Here is a 15,321-nt window from a genome sequence, read left to right on the forward strand (position 1 = left end):
ACACAAGGCAGCGACCAGATCCAACAGACGCAGCCCTACAAGGATGGATAACCAGTGCTCAGGTATAAGAAACAAGATTTACACATATTCAGAATTCAATTGAATATTTAGACCTAACCATAATAAGCTTCCTTCGTAGTTTCTCTGACTGTGTTGGGACTGTGGCTGACTCACTCCATAATGTTATCGTCTCTATAACCTGAAGGCCTAAATCTGTCTGGATGATTCGGGGTTCAACCGTAATTGCTTGCTGAAAAGTAAGACGTTCCTCCAGTTTTGAAGAGAGACTTTGGAGCTCGCTGTGAGGAAACGTTTCTTTCCCTTTCCTCCTTCTCTGCAGCTTCCTTTTCCAGCAGGGACTGATGTGGAGGCACAGCAGACGGATCGGTGGATGAAGGGGCAGGAACTGCTTCCTCATGTTTGAAAGAGCGCGAGCAAACGTCCCAACATTTCGCCTCTGAAGGCTCTCCTTGCTCCCTGTAATCACAAATGAAGAACAAAGTGTGCCTACTGTACATTTTTCTTGTTTTTTGCTTCTTTACAAAATGATTAGAACCGATTGATGAATTTGGATTTTTATTTTCACGCAGCACTTGAACGTCTCAGGTCAGGTTTGCCCAGTAGCACATCGCCATGGACTTGCTTTGGTCAACACAAGGTGGTTTTTATAAACAAATCTTTTTGCTTTCGGAAAGTAAATATGTTTCAGAAATTTGAAAATGTTTAAAACAATTTCTATTTTAGTGCAGAATTGGTAGCCATAAGGACATTAAATACCCTCTGGTATTATTTATCACCCAATTTTGTTATAATCCATGTAACTTGTTGCATGGTTTCTATAATGACAATAAAGATTATTATTATTATTATTAGCTGGTCTTGGTATAAATATCCCAAGCAGTTTTTAATTTTAAACAAAGTAAGATATGTATTTGTAATCCACCTCTGAAATAATACTTAGAAACACATTCCTCTGAAAATACTTATTTTCTCCCTCAGATTGTTTTCCTGTTTTGGGCTCCATCCGTCTTTCAATCAACTCTGGCACCGCTGTGTGTCACAGTGGGGGGTCGGTGTGTAGCGCCGGTTTCGAACGCAGGTCAAAATGTTACGTTTTGATCTGTGTCCAGATCGCCTCCGTCTTTTACTGTGCTCCTAAAATGGCTTGCGCCACAAGCTACTCCAAAACGATTTCTCAAGAATTTTTTTCAGCAATGTTTCCTTCGTGCCACTCGCCCAAAAAGATCACAAACCTGACCCTATAACAGAACAAAAGGCCAACCAATAGCTTTTCCCTCCTGCTGTGTGAACTGATCCATGCTTCACTCACCCGGCCTGCAGGTTAGTTTCTGCATGTTCCACCAACTCAAGTTTAAGACCTTCTTAAGATCGTCTTGCATGTTATGAAAGACGTATGCCGCCCCAGAAGTGTACAAACTTCATCCAAGAAAGCCTGCTAGCTACGTTAGCAGGGATTTACTGACAGCCTCCACTGCCTTGAGTCACAGAAAGCAGCGAAGAAACTTCATCACCCTGAATAGTAACGATCCTGTGAGTATTGTCATCCAAAAAGAAAAGACATCTAATATAGAAAATAGAAATTTGAGACTTGTGATTAACCGATTTAAGCGTTTTAAGGCCTCTGTGTTGATACATGAATTTGACTGTTTTGCGACCCGACCCCGCTTTACACTTTCTCCCCGTCTCATCTGCTGTGCTCAGTCTTTGTGTTGCTGCTTGTTCTCTGATATTCTTTGCCTCGGCGCCGGGACCTTTACAGAACAGCTGCATTTATACAGAGCTGGATTTAATTAATGGCTGGGTTTCACTTCGGGTTGTAATGACTCAGCACAATCATTGTGCTGAGTCACAATGATTGTCACAATGTCACAATGAGTCACAAGCTGGCTTGTGCTCTTGTTTGACATTTTGCCACATTTTTCTTTCCTTTACTGCAAAAAGAACACGTTACATTTACAGAAAATGTCCTTTAATTTGGTTTTTGTTTGTTTGTTTTTGAGTCACCAATAGAAAATAAAACTACAAAAAACAAAACAAAAACAAAGGAGTACCATCTTGGCTTTACTCGATAATATGCTAAAATTATTTATTACATTTATTCAAACAATCAGCTTTTTCCCAGTGTTTTTCAGAAAATATACGCCTCTAGATACAGTATTTACAACGCTGCTTGAAACTACAGCCGCAATCGTGACATCATCGAGAGGTCGACCTGCGGCTGCCATCGAGCTGAAAATGACATCACTTCCAGGCGTGGTATTTACAGTATAAACATGTCAGCAAAAGTGACAAATACTTCATGGACCAGTGGTGACCGGTCGCCCGACGCGGCTTGCCTCCCGTCTCTTCACCGCTAATTGTGCTGCAGCAGCAAGACGCCTCCCTTCTAAATGGAACTCGTATAAAAAGTCAGAAATCTTTTTTTTTTTCTTTTCCCTCTACCCAGCTCAACATTCGCCGAACTTCTGCTGCGAAACTCTGCGAGTGCAGTCAGGGGAACACGTTGTGCCAGTCTCCGCTGGGTTCCGGAACCACTTCCAGGTCCAGCTCGGGCGATACCTCCACCGGAGGCGCCGGCTCGTCCTGGCCAAGGGACACGTCTTGTAATTGACCTGCAGTGGCTGGAAGAAGAAATAGCAATAAAAAAAAAAAAATCAGAGTACATTTGCAAGACAGTTCCAGTGAACAACATCAACAGAAAGAATGAGCTCTGAAAAGCGGAAGAGAATCCGGTTAACACTCATCAGACTGAGAGCTCTGGCAGCTCTCAGTCTGAGAGCGATTTGCTCGGAGATGTCATGCAGATGAGCCCATCGGTCAAAAAGCAATCTCCCTCTCCTCGCTGAAGCATTTGTTTTAATACTTCACATTCTTCCTTTCTTTAAAGCTTATTCTCCCTATGAAAACACGGTGTGCGCGGAGCACACCATCCCAACCGGATGACTGATGCAAAACGGCCTCATTTGGAAGTTGTAAATGCGGCGGGAGGCGTTGCGACTTCAAATCGATTAGGGATAAAACGACAGTTTGGCTCGGGGCCGAGAGGTTCGGATGGCGCTCCTGCGATGATGCAGGGGTGGGCCACACTCTGAGTCGAGTCTCACAGCGGGAGTCGCTGTTGTCGTCTCTTCGTGATACATCTGAAAGTCGAAAAAACCCGCAATTTGGCAATAATTCTGGAGCACGAGAGAGAGAGAATAACAGAAACAGAATAACACGAGTGCAAGGGAATCTTGATTCCACAGTGAAAATGCCAGTGATAATATCTTAGGTGTAGCGTCTAATGGTTGCTGTTCCTTAAGCCATGTCTTCGTGTTACGGTGCGTTCACGCCAAATACATTTTGAGCGTCAGGTACGTTTGGTTTACACTCAAAGTTTACGTGACATCGCGTTGATGGCGCGTTGATGGCGCATTTTGAACCGTTTGCAATGTCAGACGCGTCGAGCGCATCCAGCACGTCCGACATTTCAGAGTGCATTCCACTTTGTGTGCATTTAAAAATCCGCCTTTGCAAACTGCTGACGTCACGCCTCTAAGAGGATATGGGATTTTTATTTTTTTTTTATAAATTAGTTGTTCGTTACCTCTGCATATTTCGTGTCAGATTACCCAAAAAGGATTCTTATTTAATTCAGCATAAATACCAAACGTCTTAAATAGGCACAGCGGCAAAGTTCGTAGTGCTGTTGCCTTGCCGCAAGAAGGTCCTGGGTTCAATCCCTGGCCTGCGTGTGGCGTTTGCATGTTCTCAGAAACATGACTGTCAGGTTGATTGATCCCTCTAAATTCTACTGAGGTGTGGTTGTTGGTTTTATCGCTATATTTAACACCAAAAACACTGTGATGTTAAGGAAACACCCGGTATCGTTGAATATTCAACAATATCTGGTGTTAATTTAAAAAGAAAAAGGCTGTCGATCTTTTAATACTTTCACAAATGTTATTTCAACACCAGCCAGTGTGGACACGCACAGTCACTTTGTTGCAATTTTCACTGGAAAAAAAAAAAAAAAGCTCAGCTTACAAAGTTCGCACTGCATTTTCACAGGAAATGCCTATTTTTTTCTAGTTTCATTAAGTGTTCAGGCGACCCGGAAGGTTGTCCAAGGAAAACAAAGCTAACGCTAAAGGTAGTAGGAAAAAAGTTTCAACAAACAGACAGTGAAAATGCTCCGCGGAAATGCTGTCAGGAGAAACTAACCGAGACAGAGTCTCCCGTGTGTATTCTGACGTGTCGCAACGTGTAATCCACATGCCACGCTTTGCAGAGAAGAAACAAAATTAAAGTTCCAGGTGAAGTCACATCGGCTTCGCTTCACAGCAAAAAAACAAACGAGTAAAAAAGAAAAGGCCTTTGAAAGAAGAAAGCCAGCAGCCCCTCTGGGAAACTGAGAGAAGAGTAAGGTGCATTAGGGGGCTGCGTCGCTTCATCAGACACACGGCGCCGTAAATCCGAACAGGAATCAAATAGAGCCAAAGAAAGAGAGCCGCGCAAATCAAGGTGGTGTGGCACGAAACATCAGCGGTGACAGAGCTCCTCCGTCTGCGACTTTCAACAAAATGACCAAATCAAAGGACGAGATGAAAAGAAAAGATTGCAACCAACAAGCTGCTTTTGTTAAGCCCTGAATTACCCACAGCCCCTCGCAGGGAACACGGCTCTTCCAATTGGAAATCATTTTGACATTTTAGAGGCGAATCTGAAACAGAATCTGAAACAGAGGGAAGTGGTGCCTCAAAGATAAATAATCCAAAATGTGAGAGGAAACATGCAAACAGCCGTTTATTGTTGTGATGCAGATGTAGATTTTCCAATTGAGAAGATTTGGGTCAGGCATCCCAAGAATGACTTCACTCTTCCTGTCAGCTGCTGAAGGTGTTGTTTGTTTGCAGTCTGAAAGCTGATCTGAGCCGTCTTCACTCAGTAACAGACTCCAGTATGAAGTGTGCTGTTGATGGGACGTCACCGACCAGGGCCAGTAGACGCAATCTGGCTTTCTGTTGTTGCGTCGAAAGTTTTTGTTGTTGCGTTGTGGCTTTTATCTCTATTTTCTCTCACTCTGAAATTTAGCGATTTGGAAATATTTCATCGATTCAAACGGAGCAAATGGTGAAAGTTTGAGTCGTGTCTTTTTTCATGAGGTGGACGCAAACATCTGGTTACAAATGTTTCTTTTTGATACTTAAAAAAAGTAACATTTGGTTACCTTGACTAAGGGTGCGCAACATAAACAATACATGCAAATTATCACAAAAATCTAAACTCATCATCTCAGCATTTATTCCTATGCATATGGTGGACTTTTATTTTCTTAATGCTGCCAGTGAAGGATAAAGCTTTTGGCTGCTTTACTTCCGATCTCTGCCTGCTTTGAGTTTGACGGTTTCATTTCGATGGGTTGATATGCGCGGCTCATTTTCTCAACGGCTTTTCTTTAACAAACCTTCTGGATACGCCGCACTATGTTTGCTTTAAACCGAAACAACTATTTTCTCAAGCTAACGTTATTTACCCCCCTGCAAGTCCAAAACAGCACCTTCTAATCCTTGAGGAGTCTGGCCCGTTTGTCATCGTGTCACTTTAAACAACTGCAGCTCCAGCGTGACATTTTGAATGGTCTCCGCCCGGCGCTCCTGAGCAAAGCACTTTGTCAAGCTACTTCAAAACTAGAACGTATATCCCCGCGCTGCTGCACGCCGCCAGTCATCTTCAATAAGCACCTGTTAGACGCCTCGCCCGATGCCCACAGGAGATCAATAATCATACATATGCGGGTTAGCAAAAGGTCACCTTCATCTTAATTGTTACGCTGTCAGGGCAAGGTAAAGAAAGAAAATATGACTTGGCAGAAGAGGAGCAGTGGGTGGACCTGTCTGTCAGCAGAACATCCCGGCTCTGTGATTTATAGAAGCATCGAGACAGCGCCATTGAAATCTCTTCTAAGAGGAGGCGGTGGTTCGCCTTTTTTTTTTGTTTTTTTTTGGCCACTCTGTCGTCTAAAAGGGCTCAAAGGACCCGTCTGGTTTTCAGTGTGAACAGGGATGAATATTAGAGAACTGTGGCCACAGGACAAGCAAACGGACGCAAGCCTTGCTACAGATGAAAAACACCGGACCTGAGTGAACAACAAAGGGACAATGTTTGCGTTTTCCATCACCGTCGCTCATTCGGCTGCTCACCGTATCCGTGGGACCTCTTCATGTGGTGTTTCATGTTGCTCTTCTGCGTGAAGCTGATGCTGCACACCTCGCACTTAAAGGGCTTCTTTCCCGTATGTTTGACCATGTGGACCTGCAGAGCGCTCTTCTGGTTGAAGGCCTTGTCGCACTGGCTGCACTTAAAGGGCCGCTCGCCTGGAACGGATCAGATGCAAACGTGTTTTTTAACGTCTTGCGGCCTGCTGGTTTGCAAGTCGGTCCAATTAAGCCGCAGCGTTGAAATCGCCGGCCGTGAAAATATTGAGCACGTGACACAGTGCAAGACAGAAACAATTTCGCTGTTTCTGTGCTGACTGAGATGTCAGTCTGCACTTTTCATTACAAGTTCTCATAATTTTCTACACTTTGAAAACTGGCAGGCTGTTGAGAAGTGCTTTACTTTTAAATCTGATCTCCATCTCAGTGGATAATTAAGTCGACAGTAAGTCACTGAGAAGTTTGCCATCAGCATTAAGCCTTAATGAGACAGCAGATCCTTCCCCACAGATAAATATAGCCATGCCGCTCCACATTTAAGACTCCTTAAACATCAAAATAGTGTTGATGTGCAATGTTTCAACTTTCCATTTAGCTGCTCTGGCTTAGAAAGTAACGACACAAACTGTTTCATTTCCAATGAGCTGAATAATCCGCCTGTGTTATGATTTTAAAAGGCAGCTGGCGAGTTTTTAATCATATACAAAAGGAAAAAAAATGTTGGGAAGATTATCATTAATATTTCTACGTCACTGCTAATAAGTGTCTGAACTTCCAGTCATCATCCACCCGCAAATTAGTTATTTACTCTATTACATGTGTCAAAATGGCCAAGCGCAATTTAGTTTTTTTTTAATACAAATTAACTACAGCATAAATGAGATGATTAGCCAGGATCATTTGAGTCGCACGCTCTTTTCAAGCGCCCTCAGACAACAAGGTGAAAGTCCTCTTCGGATTTGTAATTACACATTTACATCTCAGTCTCTTACATCAAGTTCCCAGTGGCTAGTAACGATTTATCTTGATCGAAATTGAACATAACAGCGCCGCAGAATCTGCTTGGTGAGGCGCTCTGCAGCAGAATCCATCAGAAGACATGACGGTACAAATGAAGTCTTTACTGCTTGGTGTGGTCGGGGAACGAGACAGAGATCAATCTGTCCTGGCCACAAAGCACTCAGACCAAAACGTATTTAAGATTTTTGCTTTGAAAAGCACAGGAATTAGAGCTTAATCCAAAATTTTCCAGGACAAATAAATAAGAATTTTAAAAAAATGTAATCACTTTAAAATCCTGGATTCATTAGAGCATTGACTGTCTTTACCTCAAACTCAATAAGCTCCATTGAAAAGGTGGAAATGCTCATTAAATAGGCTATTTAGTAAATAAATCATTTAGCTTTTGGTAAGCTGGACAGTAATGTCACTTCAAAAGCTGCTGCTGCAGCAAATTGTTATTCCAGACAGTTAATCGTTAATTTGAAATAAGTCACACGCTAATTAACTTGCGTTAACAAGGCGGCATTGAAAGTTTGAAGTCTTTTTTTAGAGGCACAATAAATACACTGGAAGCGGCACGACTGAAAATGAATCCATAGCTGGATCGTTTCCTTGGCCACATCTTTCACAGTAAACAAATGACTGGAATTATTTCGAATAAGTAATTTCCTCAACATTTTGTAAAGTTGAACTAAACTTTAATGGCCATTCGGTTTTTGCAGAAAAGCTCAAGTTTGTAAATTTCAATGTTTTAAGCCTGAATAGTTTTCTGCACTGGATTTCTTATGACTTTCTCCCCGATCCCAACAACAAAAGTCTTTTCATCATACATATTCTTAATCCATATGGGTGAATATGATGTTATACTCATAAAGGCCTGAACCTTTCTGGAAAGCCACAGGAACTTTATGAGCATTTTTCTAGAAGTGCATTTTTAAGGTCAGACTCTGATGTTGGACCACAACGCACGAGGCGCAATCTCGACCCTTTAAGGTGTTCTACCAGGCTGAACTCTGGACCAGTACAGATTTTTCACACTCCTTATTTAATTCGTACACTGGTCCCTTGAAACGGTGAATTTTCTAGACCTACATAATAAAAAATAAACTTCAACTTCCTCCCACCTGTGTGTGTTCGGTTGTGTCTCTCCAGCTGGCTGCGCTTCGCGAACGCCTTTGCACAAGACGTACAGTTGAAGACTCTGGGCTTCTGGGAGCTGGGTGAAGGGCCCGGCTGGTGCACTCGGTCATGCTCCTGCAGACCAAATTATGAAATTATGAATACATAATATATGTACCATAATATATGTGTTTTAATTGTCAAAATTAAAGCTTCTCTTTTGGCGCGTCGCGATAGCAAGACTTATTGGACGATAAGCTGTTCCAGCAATGATTACATTTAATTGTTTTAAGGTCGTTTTCAATTAGTATATTGATAGAGGCATTATTATGTAAGTCTCTCAAACATTACAAGGAATGAACTCTAATTTTGCGAAGAACACTTAACACTGGAACAGGGAGATATTTTAAATGTCCAAAAATAAATACAATGTAAAATAAAATGTAAAAAAAAACACTTAGAATCCAAACCATAAATAAAATGGACTCTGATGTATCTCTCACCAAAACTGTCCTTCACAAACTATGAATCATCAGAATAGAAATTGTACATTGAAATTGTATTTGCTTATTGTGACTGGCTTACTTATAGATAAAAAAGTCATGCTTAGTACAGAATGAAGAAAAATTGTTTTTTGGGACTGAACTTTATTCATTCCTCACCCCAAAGAGAGAAAGATTTATCAGAGACCGCATCCAGAATTTAAAATTGGGAAGGCTGGAACGACTGCCTGCAGCAAAATATCATGCAGCTGAGCTAACATAATGTGAAATTGAGCGAGCTGTTACTTTTACTATATAAGGACGATGAACAATCGTCACACTGGGACAGAAGCGTTGTCAATCTTGCAGAAAAGATCTCCGATAAATGAAGCCATTTCCAAAAACCTTTACATTACATCCAAAGAAATCCAATATCTCGGAACTCGTGCCTTTGGGATATTTGAGAGCCTGACATGATCTATCACAGAGAAATGGTTTAAAACACGATACTCATTTTTTAGGCCGCTGATATTCCCAAAATCCATCTTCCGCCCCATGCAGCGCAGAAGACAACCGAGGAAAAAAAAAACACACAAAAAAAATTAAGTAAACGTCTTGTTCATGTTTTCAATTTTCTCTAAATCAAACAGCAACTGATTTCCCACAGAATTGCAACATGACAAATAACAGCAGCGCCGTTTTATCCTTCCCGCCATCTAAAGCCTACATCCAACTTTTAGAAGGAGGCTAATGAGGAACCAGGGGACCAGCAGAGGAAAAGGGCTTAGTCACTGACTGTGACATTCACCTAATCCCAGCTCCATTAGTCATCGTCAGAAATCAGTGCAACTCCACGTGTTGGGGCACATTTACAAAAGCTAAAAAAAAAAACAACGCTGTTGCTCTCTGGCCTTTGCTTAACAGAAGCGACACGTGGGAGGGAAAGGGCTTGAACTTTAAGCTGCGTCCTCCTCCGTCCACCCTCACATGTCCTTCACCGCAGAGGAAGAGTAGGTGGAAATAAAATGCCACTTGTGCTCAATGTTTTGTCATCAGGAGACACATCTTCAGAGTCGGAACAGTTCTTCGACACTTCTTCCGCGTCTTTGCGTCATTGTCGCCGTTAAATGAAAGACGCCCGACTGTAAATAGCCGACTGCGCGTCGCGGTTCTGACCTTGAGGTGTGTGGCTCGCTTGAAAGCCTTTTTGCAGACGCCGCAGACGTGGCAGCGGTCCTTGCCGTGAGCCTGTTTGCAGTGCCGCCGCAGCGCGTTGGCGTTCTCGCAGAGCTGGTTGCAGTAATAACACTGGTTTCTGCTTTCCATGTCCAACTGGGAGTCTTTCCCACCTTCTCCCCCATCAGCAGGATTCTGGATTTATAACAGAGTGTATTAGAGTTCACATTTCACCACTGCATTGGGAAATCCTCCAAAATGATCCTCTCTCATCTAATCGTCGTTGAGGGTTTTGTTGATGTTGACACTCGTGTTGTGATTTTCTATAATTTGGAGCTAAAATTCTTAAATTTAGTCAAGTGTTATCCGATTTGATGAAATTGAATGAATTTAGGGATCTCTTCATGTTGTGTGGAGGACAACAATACTTACAAAATATCCATTGTCAGATGCCCCATTCGTGGACTGGGAATGGTGGCTGACCAGTAAGACCTGCTGGCTTGAATTGGCCGATTGTCCCGGTAATCCAGTCTCATTTAGTACCGCAGGAAACGTCTGACCCTAAAAGTGGAAAAGATAAGTCTTGTTAAGCATCTGATAAAACAATAAACATGTCTTCATAAAAGTAATTGATGACCCCAACAATCTCTGGCCAATAAGGTTGAGCATTCCTTCACCGGCTGGAAGTTATTAAGTCTCAGTTTGACAGGAAGAAGCTACCAAAGGTAAGGGAGACTGAAACGTTCTCTGCCATCTTTATCAGAGGAAACCACAGCAACATCCTTTCCTGTGTGGGCAAACAGTGGAAGGAGTTTGAAAGCTGGTGCGCAGACTCTCACACCATCTTCTAACAGCATGCATGGAAGTGACAGCGTAGCCCAGAGAGAAGGTTCATTTCAGAACAGGTTCAGTTCTCGTCTTGCTGAATATCAGTGTTTTGGTGAGAGCCAACACCCGTTTCCATCCGTTCAAGGTGGCAGCCGGGGTGTCACACAACATGGAAGAAGAAGCTACAAGCTAGACGGTAAAAGCCTTGAACGCCTCGGCGGGCCATATTCACTGCCTCACTTCCTGTGTTTGGTTTCACTACTGGTCATGGTTTATCCCGAAGGAAAACAGTTTTGGCGTTTGAGATTCTTCTGGAGGAAGCAAGCGACACTGGTTCAAAATCAAATTCAGGAAACAGAAAAGCTCTGCGTGGGACCTGGCGACCGTTTGAGAAGTTCCGAGAACAAAACCGACACTGAACTTTCAAAGAAAAATCATCTTAGATCAGAAAATACTGACATCTGCAGATGTTTCAATTCAGATATTTAGATTGAATCAAAAACCCTGGAAGAGCACATCTCTACAAAGACACACGAGTACGGTTCATGTTCTTTTTACCTGTGCACTGAGGTTGAGAGTGACGCCGTCCAGCATGCCCTGAGCGTCTGTGAGGGTCAGAGTGACGCTGCCGTCGCTGGCCACGCCCCCCGGAGACATCACCAAGCTCTTGGATGCAGCGGTGTGGGACAAAGTGGTGCTGGGAGCCAAACTGGTTACTGGAAGAAACGGCACAGAGGGGAAAATGAACGACTCAATTGCCGTCGCATGTAAAAACAGAGTTCAGATGACAAATGTTGCACTGTAATAACAGCTGCAAAGTGGATTTGGGCAGGATGACCAATTTTGTTAATTCTTTTTGACAGTTCTTGTAAAACACCTAAAGCTCCATCAGACTGAATGCAGCTGTAAGGATTTTTTTTTTTAATCTTTCTCCCGGCGTGGGATCTAAAAGTCATGACATTTCTGGGGTCTGTTTGTAGGTCTTGGCAGCACACTCAGTGTGGCTCTCTACTGTCTTAGACAAAAGAGCGTCAAGCTTTCTGGTGTTGAATGAAACCAGCTTAACCTTTTCCTTCTGCTTTATGGGTTTGTACTATTTTGTGTTGTTCTGTCGCATAAATTCAAACAGGATACAGTGGAAGTGTGTGGTTGCAATGTGAAAACCGTCAAAGGCAAGGTAAGGTAATTTATATGGGACATTTTCAGCAACAAGGCAATTCAAAGTCCCATTCAAAGGGGGCGAATGGCTTCGTAAGGCTCTGCATTTCCAACATTCAATCTTCCTTTTGCTTGACTTGGCTATTCTAAATAACCAGAAGGGTTCTAAAAAAAACAAACCAGAGAGATAATTTCACTGTTTCAAACATAATCCTTTATGTTAAAGTGTAAAATTTCCAAAACGTCAGCAAGACTGTGGGCCGAGCGTTGGACATGTCGCAGTAACAGGGTTTTTTTTGTTGTTGTTTTTTTGTAAAGACAGAAAATATCTGCCCATTTTGCTCTTATGTCCCCAGCCTGTCAATAATTCAGGCTCTTCTCCTGCTTTTGTCTCTAACCAAAAGGTGCTAAATTGACAGGAGCCCCTGTCAATTCTCCACTGTGATTTGAACTGAATAAATAAGCCTGGCACAGAACCGTTCCCCGGTCACAGAGCTGGCAGAAGCGTATTTGCATACAGAGCGATAACACGGCTTCCGTCTAAACTACAAAAGACAAGATGCTCTCAGTGTCTGGAGGAGGTTTTTTTGTTTTTTAACCCCCCCACTTGAGCTGAGAGAGGAAGGTAATTGGTAAAGAGAGATATTAACATAGAAATTTGATCACGTCTTTAGGTGACAAGCAAATCAGGCAATCAATTTCCCCTACAGCAAAGCCCGCAAAACCTTTATTTCCTCCCTTCTGTAGAACTTCAAGTGTCACCGCTTTATATTTTATTTTCAAATCTAATTAAAACCTTCAAATCAGCTTTAAATAATTAAAAAAGTAAAGAACAAAAAAAAAGGTTGTGTTGAGGCCCTTCATAGAAAAAAAATCTAATTCATTCAAGCAAATATAGAACCGCTACGCACATTCCGATGCCCGAACGTTGAGTTTATTCAGTTTAATTCAAATTCAAAAATAATTTACTGATCTCCGAGAGAAATTAAGTGTTGCTGTAACTCATATTTTTTTCTGAACTGTATATGCTGGTTGTTCAAAACATATGGAGGGAATTGAATCTCTCAAAAGGTGGAGCTGCTCAAAGAATATGATTATTATTATTATTATTAAAAAGAGCTTACCTGCCATCCCGGTGTTGGCTGGGCTCTGAGGTAGAAGGTGGTCGTTGGTGATGGTCATCGTTGCGCTGGTGGGTTGGCTGCTGAGTGGCGAGGCCAGCCTGATGCTGCCGTTTATCTCTGCGCCGTTGGAACCGCCATGCTGGGGCAGCAGATCTTGACCTGCCAAGATGTTTGGCAAAATACTGCAATTACAAATTATTGCTAAATAATTCTGAATACAAACAGCTTTGTTTGTTCTGTATGCACGCCCAGGTCCAATTTAAAACCATTTAATATAAATATATTTATTTCAGACGGTGGGGCAGCATTTTTCTTGCACTGTGGTTTCATACTACTGGGCCAACAATGGGACATGCGGTGAATTTTTTTTATTCTTTTTTGAGTCACTTCTCAAAAGTGTTGCATTTCCTCACTACAAACACCTTTGCAATGCATTAGCAAATGTTAAATTGACAGTGACAGCAAACGTCAATTTAAGATTGCTGTGTGTTACGGATGGACATTTTTCGTTTGTCATTTATCGGGCATTGTTTTGATTCATCGCTGTCAGGATAAGTTTTATGATAACGGTAAATAAAAACAAAACTTGCTGTATGATCGGAAATGCTGTTTTTGCTATTTGCTCAATTGTTTGTTCCAAAAAAGTATCTTTAAATATCAGTTCATATCAAGCCGATTTTAAATTATTTTCAAAATCAATATTTGTGTTTGTGGCACTATGAATGCTGTCAAACAGGTAACCTAAAAAATTAGTTATCATTTTTTTTAACATTACCTGTCATTATGTCAGTACCCTAAAATGTTAACTCCATATTACCGTCCTCTAACGTATATAAACCTTAAAAGAGCCTCAGTGAAAACTTGCTTAGAAATTATAAACTCTTGCAGAAAACTGGGTGAAAATCTAGTAATTGCATATTCAATCTAATCAGACCAGACCATAATACAGCATAACCTGATTTTCTTTTTGTTTCTTTGTTTTTAGGAAAAACAGACATCATGCAAAAAAACAAGAGAAAATAGATGTTTTGTATTTATTGCTTAATCTTAGCAGTAGTTCAGACGAATCAGAAAACAGAATTTTCTCTAAACTCTTCCGTATGCCTTACAGAAAACGCACTGCAAAAAGGATGAAGATGAAACATCTTAGTTTAAAAAAATAAATCAGAAGGCTGAATGAGAGACGCTCAGTAGCGCCCACAGGATATGATTCATCTCATTCAAGGAGATTCTATCTCCACAAAGAGGGAACAGAGACAGGAGACAAATGTTCTCACTTCATTGATAGAAGATGTATAGCTCCAGGTAAGAGAAAGCCAGTGAAGAGCATCATAGATGACTAGAGAAGGAGGGGGGGGGGGGGGAAACAGCTCAAAACTCCATATCTGTTGCTTTTTATTCAATTTTGGGAAGCAGATACCATTGAAAAGACAAGACAGGGGTTTATCCTCTCATTTCCCACCAGTGTGTTTTGGCTGAGAAAGGAAATGAAAATAAAAACAAAACAAAAAAAAAACACTGTATGGGATCTGTTTTTTTTTTTTTTTTTAGTCCAGGCTTGCTTATTATTTTTGTCTGCAGCAGAACTAGCTCGTGAGAACTGGAGCGAACCCACGGCGAACGGCTCATACCTGATATGGTGAGCGTGATCTCCTGAGGGTTTCCTGGCGCGGCGCTGGAACCGGCCGCCGAGGCCTGAGCCTGGACCTGAGCGAGAGCCTGAGTGAGGCTGGAGTTGTTGATGGTCAGGGTGATCTCCTGGCTGCTGTTGGTTCCCGCCACCAGCCCGGCGTTGCTCATGACGTGGTTCAGGTCCTGGGGGCCTTCGCCAAGCACAGATTGTCACTCAGCTCAAAAATTAAACTACATACAATTCGATTTAAAAATTGTATTATTTTTTTTACTGGTTTTTACCTGTGACGTCCTGCTCAGGCAGTCCGGCTATAGAGACCTGGGAGGAGGAGATGGTGGGCGCCTGCATGGACAGGCTGGTCAGAGGGTGGATGACGACGTTGGCAGACACCGAGGGGTCGGAGGTCGACATGAGCTGGTTGGCAGAGTGAGAGACCAGGCTGGTGTCGACGCTCAGGGGTTGAGCGAGCAGGCCCTGCTGTAAGGTCTGCTGGAGGAGGGCGGGGTCGATCTGCGTGGGAAACCAGGACCTCTTGTTACCGGGAGTAACAACCAGCGCAGCTAAAAGATCAATCTCAAGAC

General features: G+C 42.3%; 1 protein-coding gene across 2 annotated transcripts in view; it reads right to left on the bottom strand.

Moving 5' to 3' along the window:
* Nucleotides 1-1,994: 1,994 nt before the first annotated feature.
* Nucleotides 1,995-15,321, bottom strand: part of LOC129367582 (zinc finger protein 236-like) — a 47,328-nt gene continuing 34,001 nt past the window's right edge. For both annotated transcript variants that reach the window (XM_055042125.1, XM_055042124.1), the window contains exons 24-32: nucleotides 15,022-15,250; nucleotides 14,739-14,930; nucleotides 13,108-13,266; nucleotides 11,384-11,541; nucleotides 10,430-10,558; nucleotides 9,998-10,192; nucleotides 8,345-8,474; nucleotides 6,204-6,377; nucleotides 1,995-2,642 (exon numbers count right to left, since the gene is read on the bottom strand). In XM_055042125.1, coding sequence (XP_054898100.1) covers nucleotides 2,512-2,642; nucleotides 6,204-6,377; nucleotides 8,345-8,474; nucleotides 9,998-10,192; nucleotides 10,430-10,558; nucleotides 11,384-11,541; nucleotides 13,108-13,266; nucleotides 14,739-14,930; nucleotides 15,022-15,250 — 1,497 coding nt within the window. In that variant the 3' untranslated portion in view covers nucleotides 1,995-2,511. The remainder of the gene's footprint in view (nucleotides 2,643-6,203; nucleotides 6,378-8,344; nucleotides 8,475-9,997; nucleotides 10,193-10,429; nucleotides 10,559-11,383; nucleotides 11,542-13,107; nucleotides 13,267-14,738; nucleotides 14,931-15,021; nucleotides 15,251-15,321) is intronic.

The sequence above is a fragment of the Poeciliopsis prolifica genome, unplaced genomic scaffold, assembly GCF_027474105.1.
Source record: "Poeciliopsis prolifica strain line A6 unplaced genomic scaffold, Auburn_PproV2 SCAFFOLD017, whole genome shotgun sequence".
NCBI classification, from domain to species: Eukaryota; Metazoa; Chordata; class Actinopteri; order Cyprinodontiformes; family Poeciliidae; genus Poeciliopsis; species Poeciliopsis prolifica.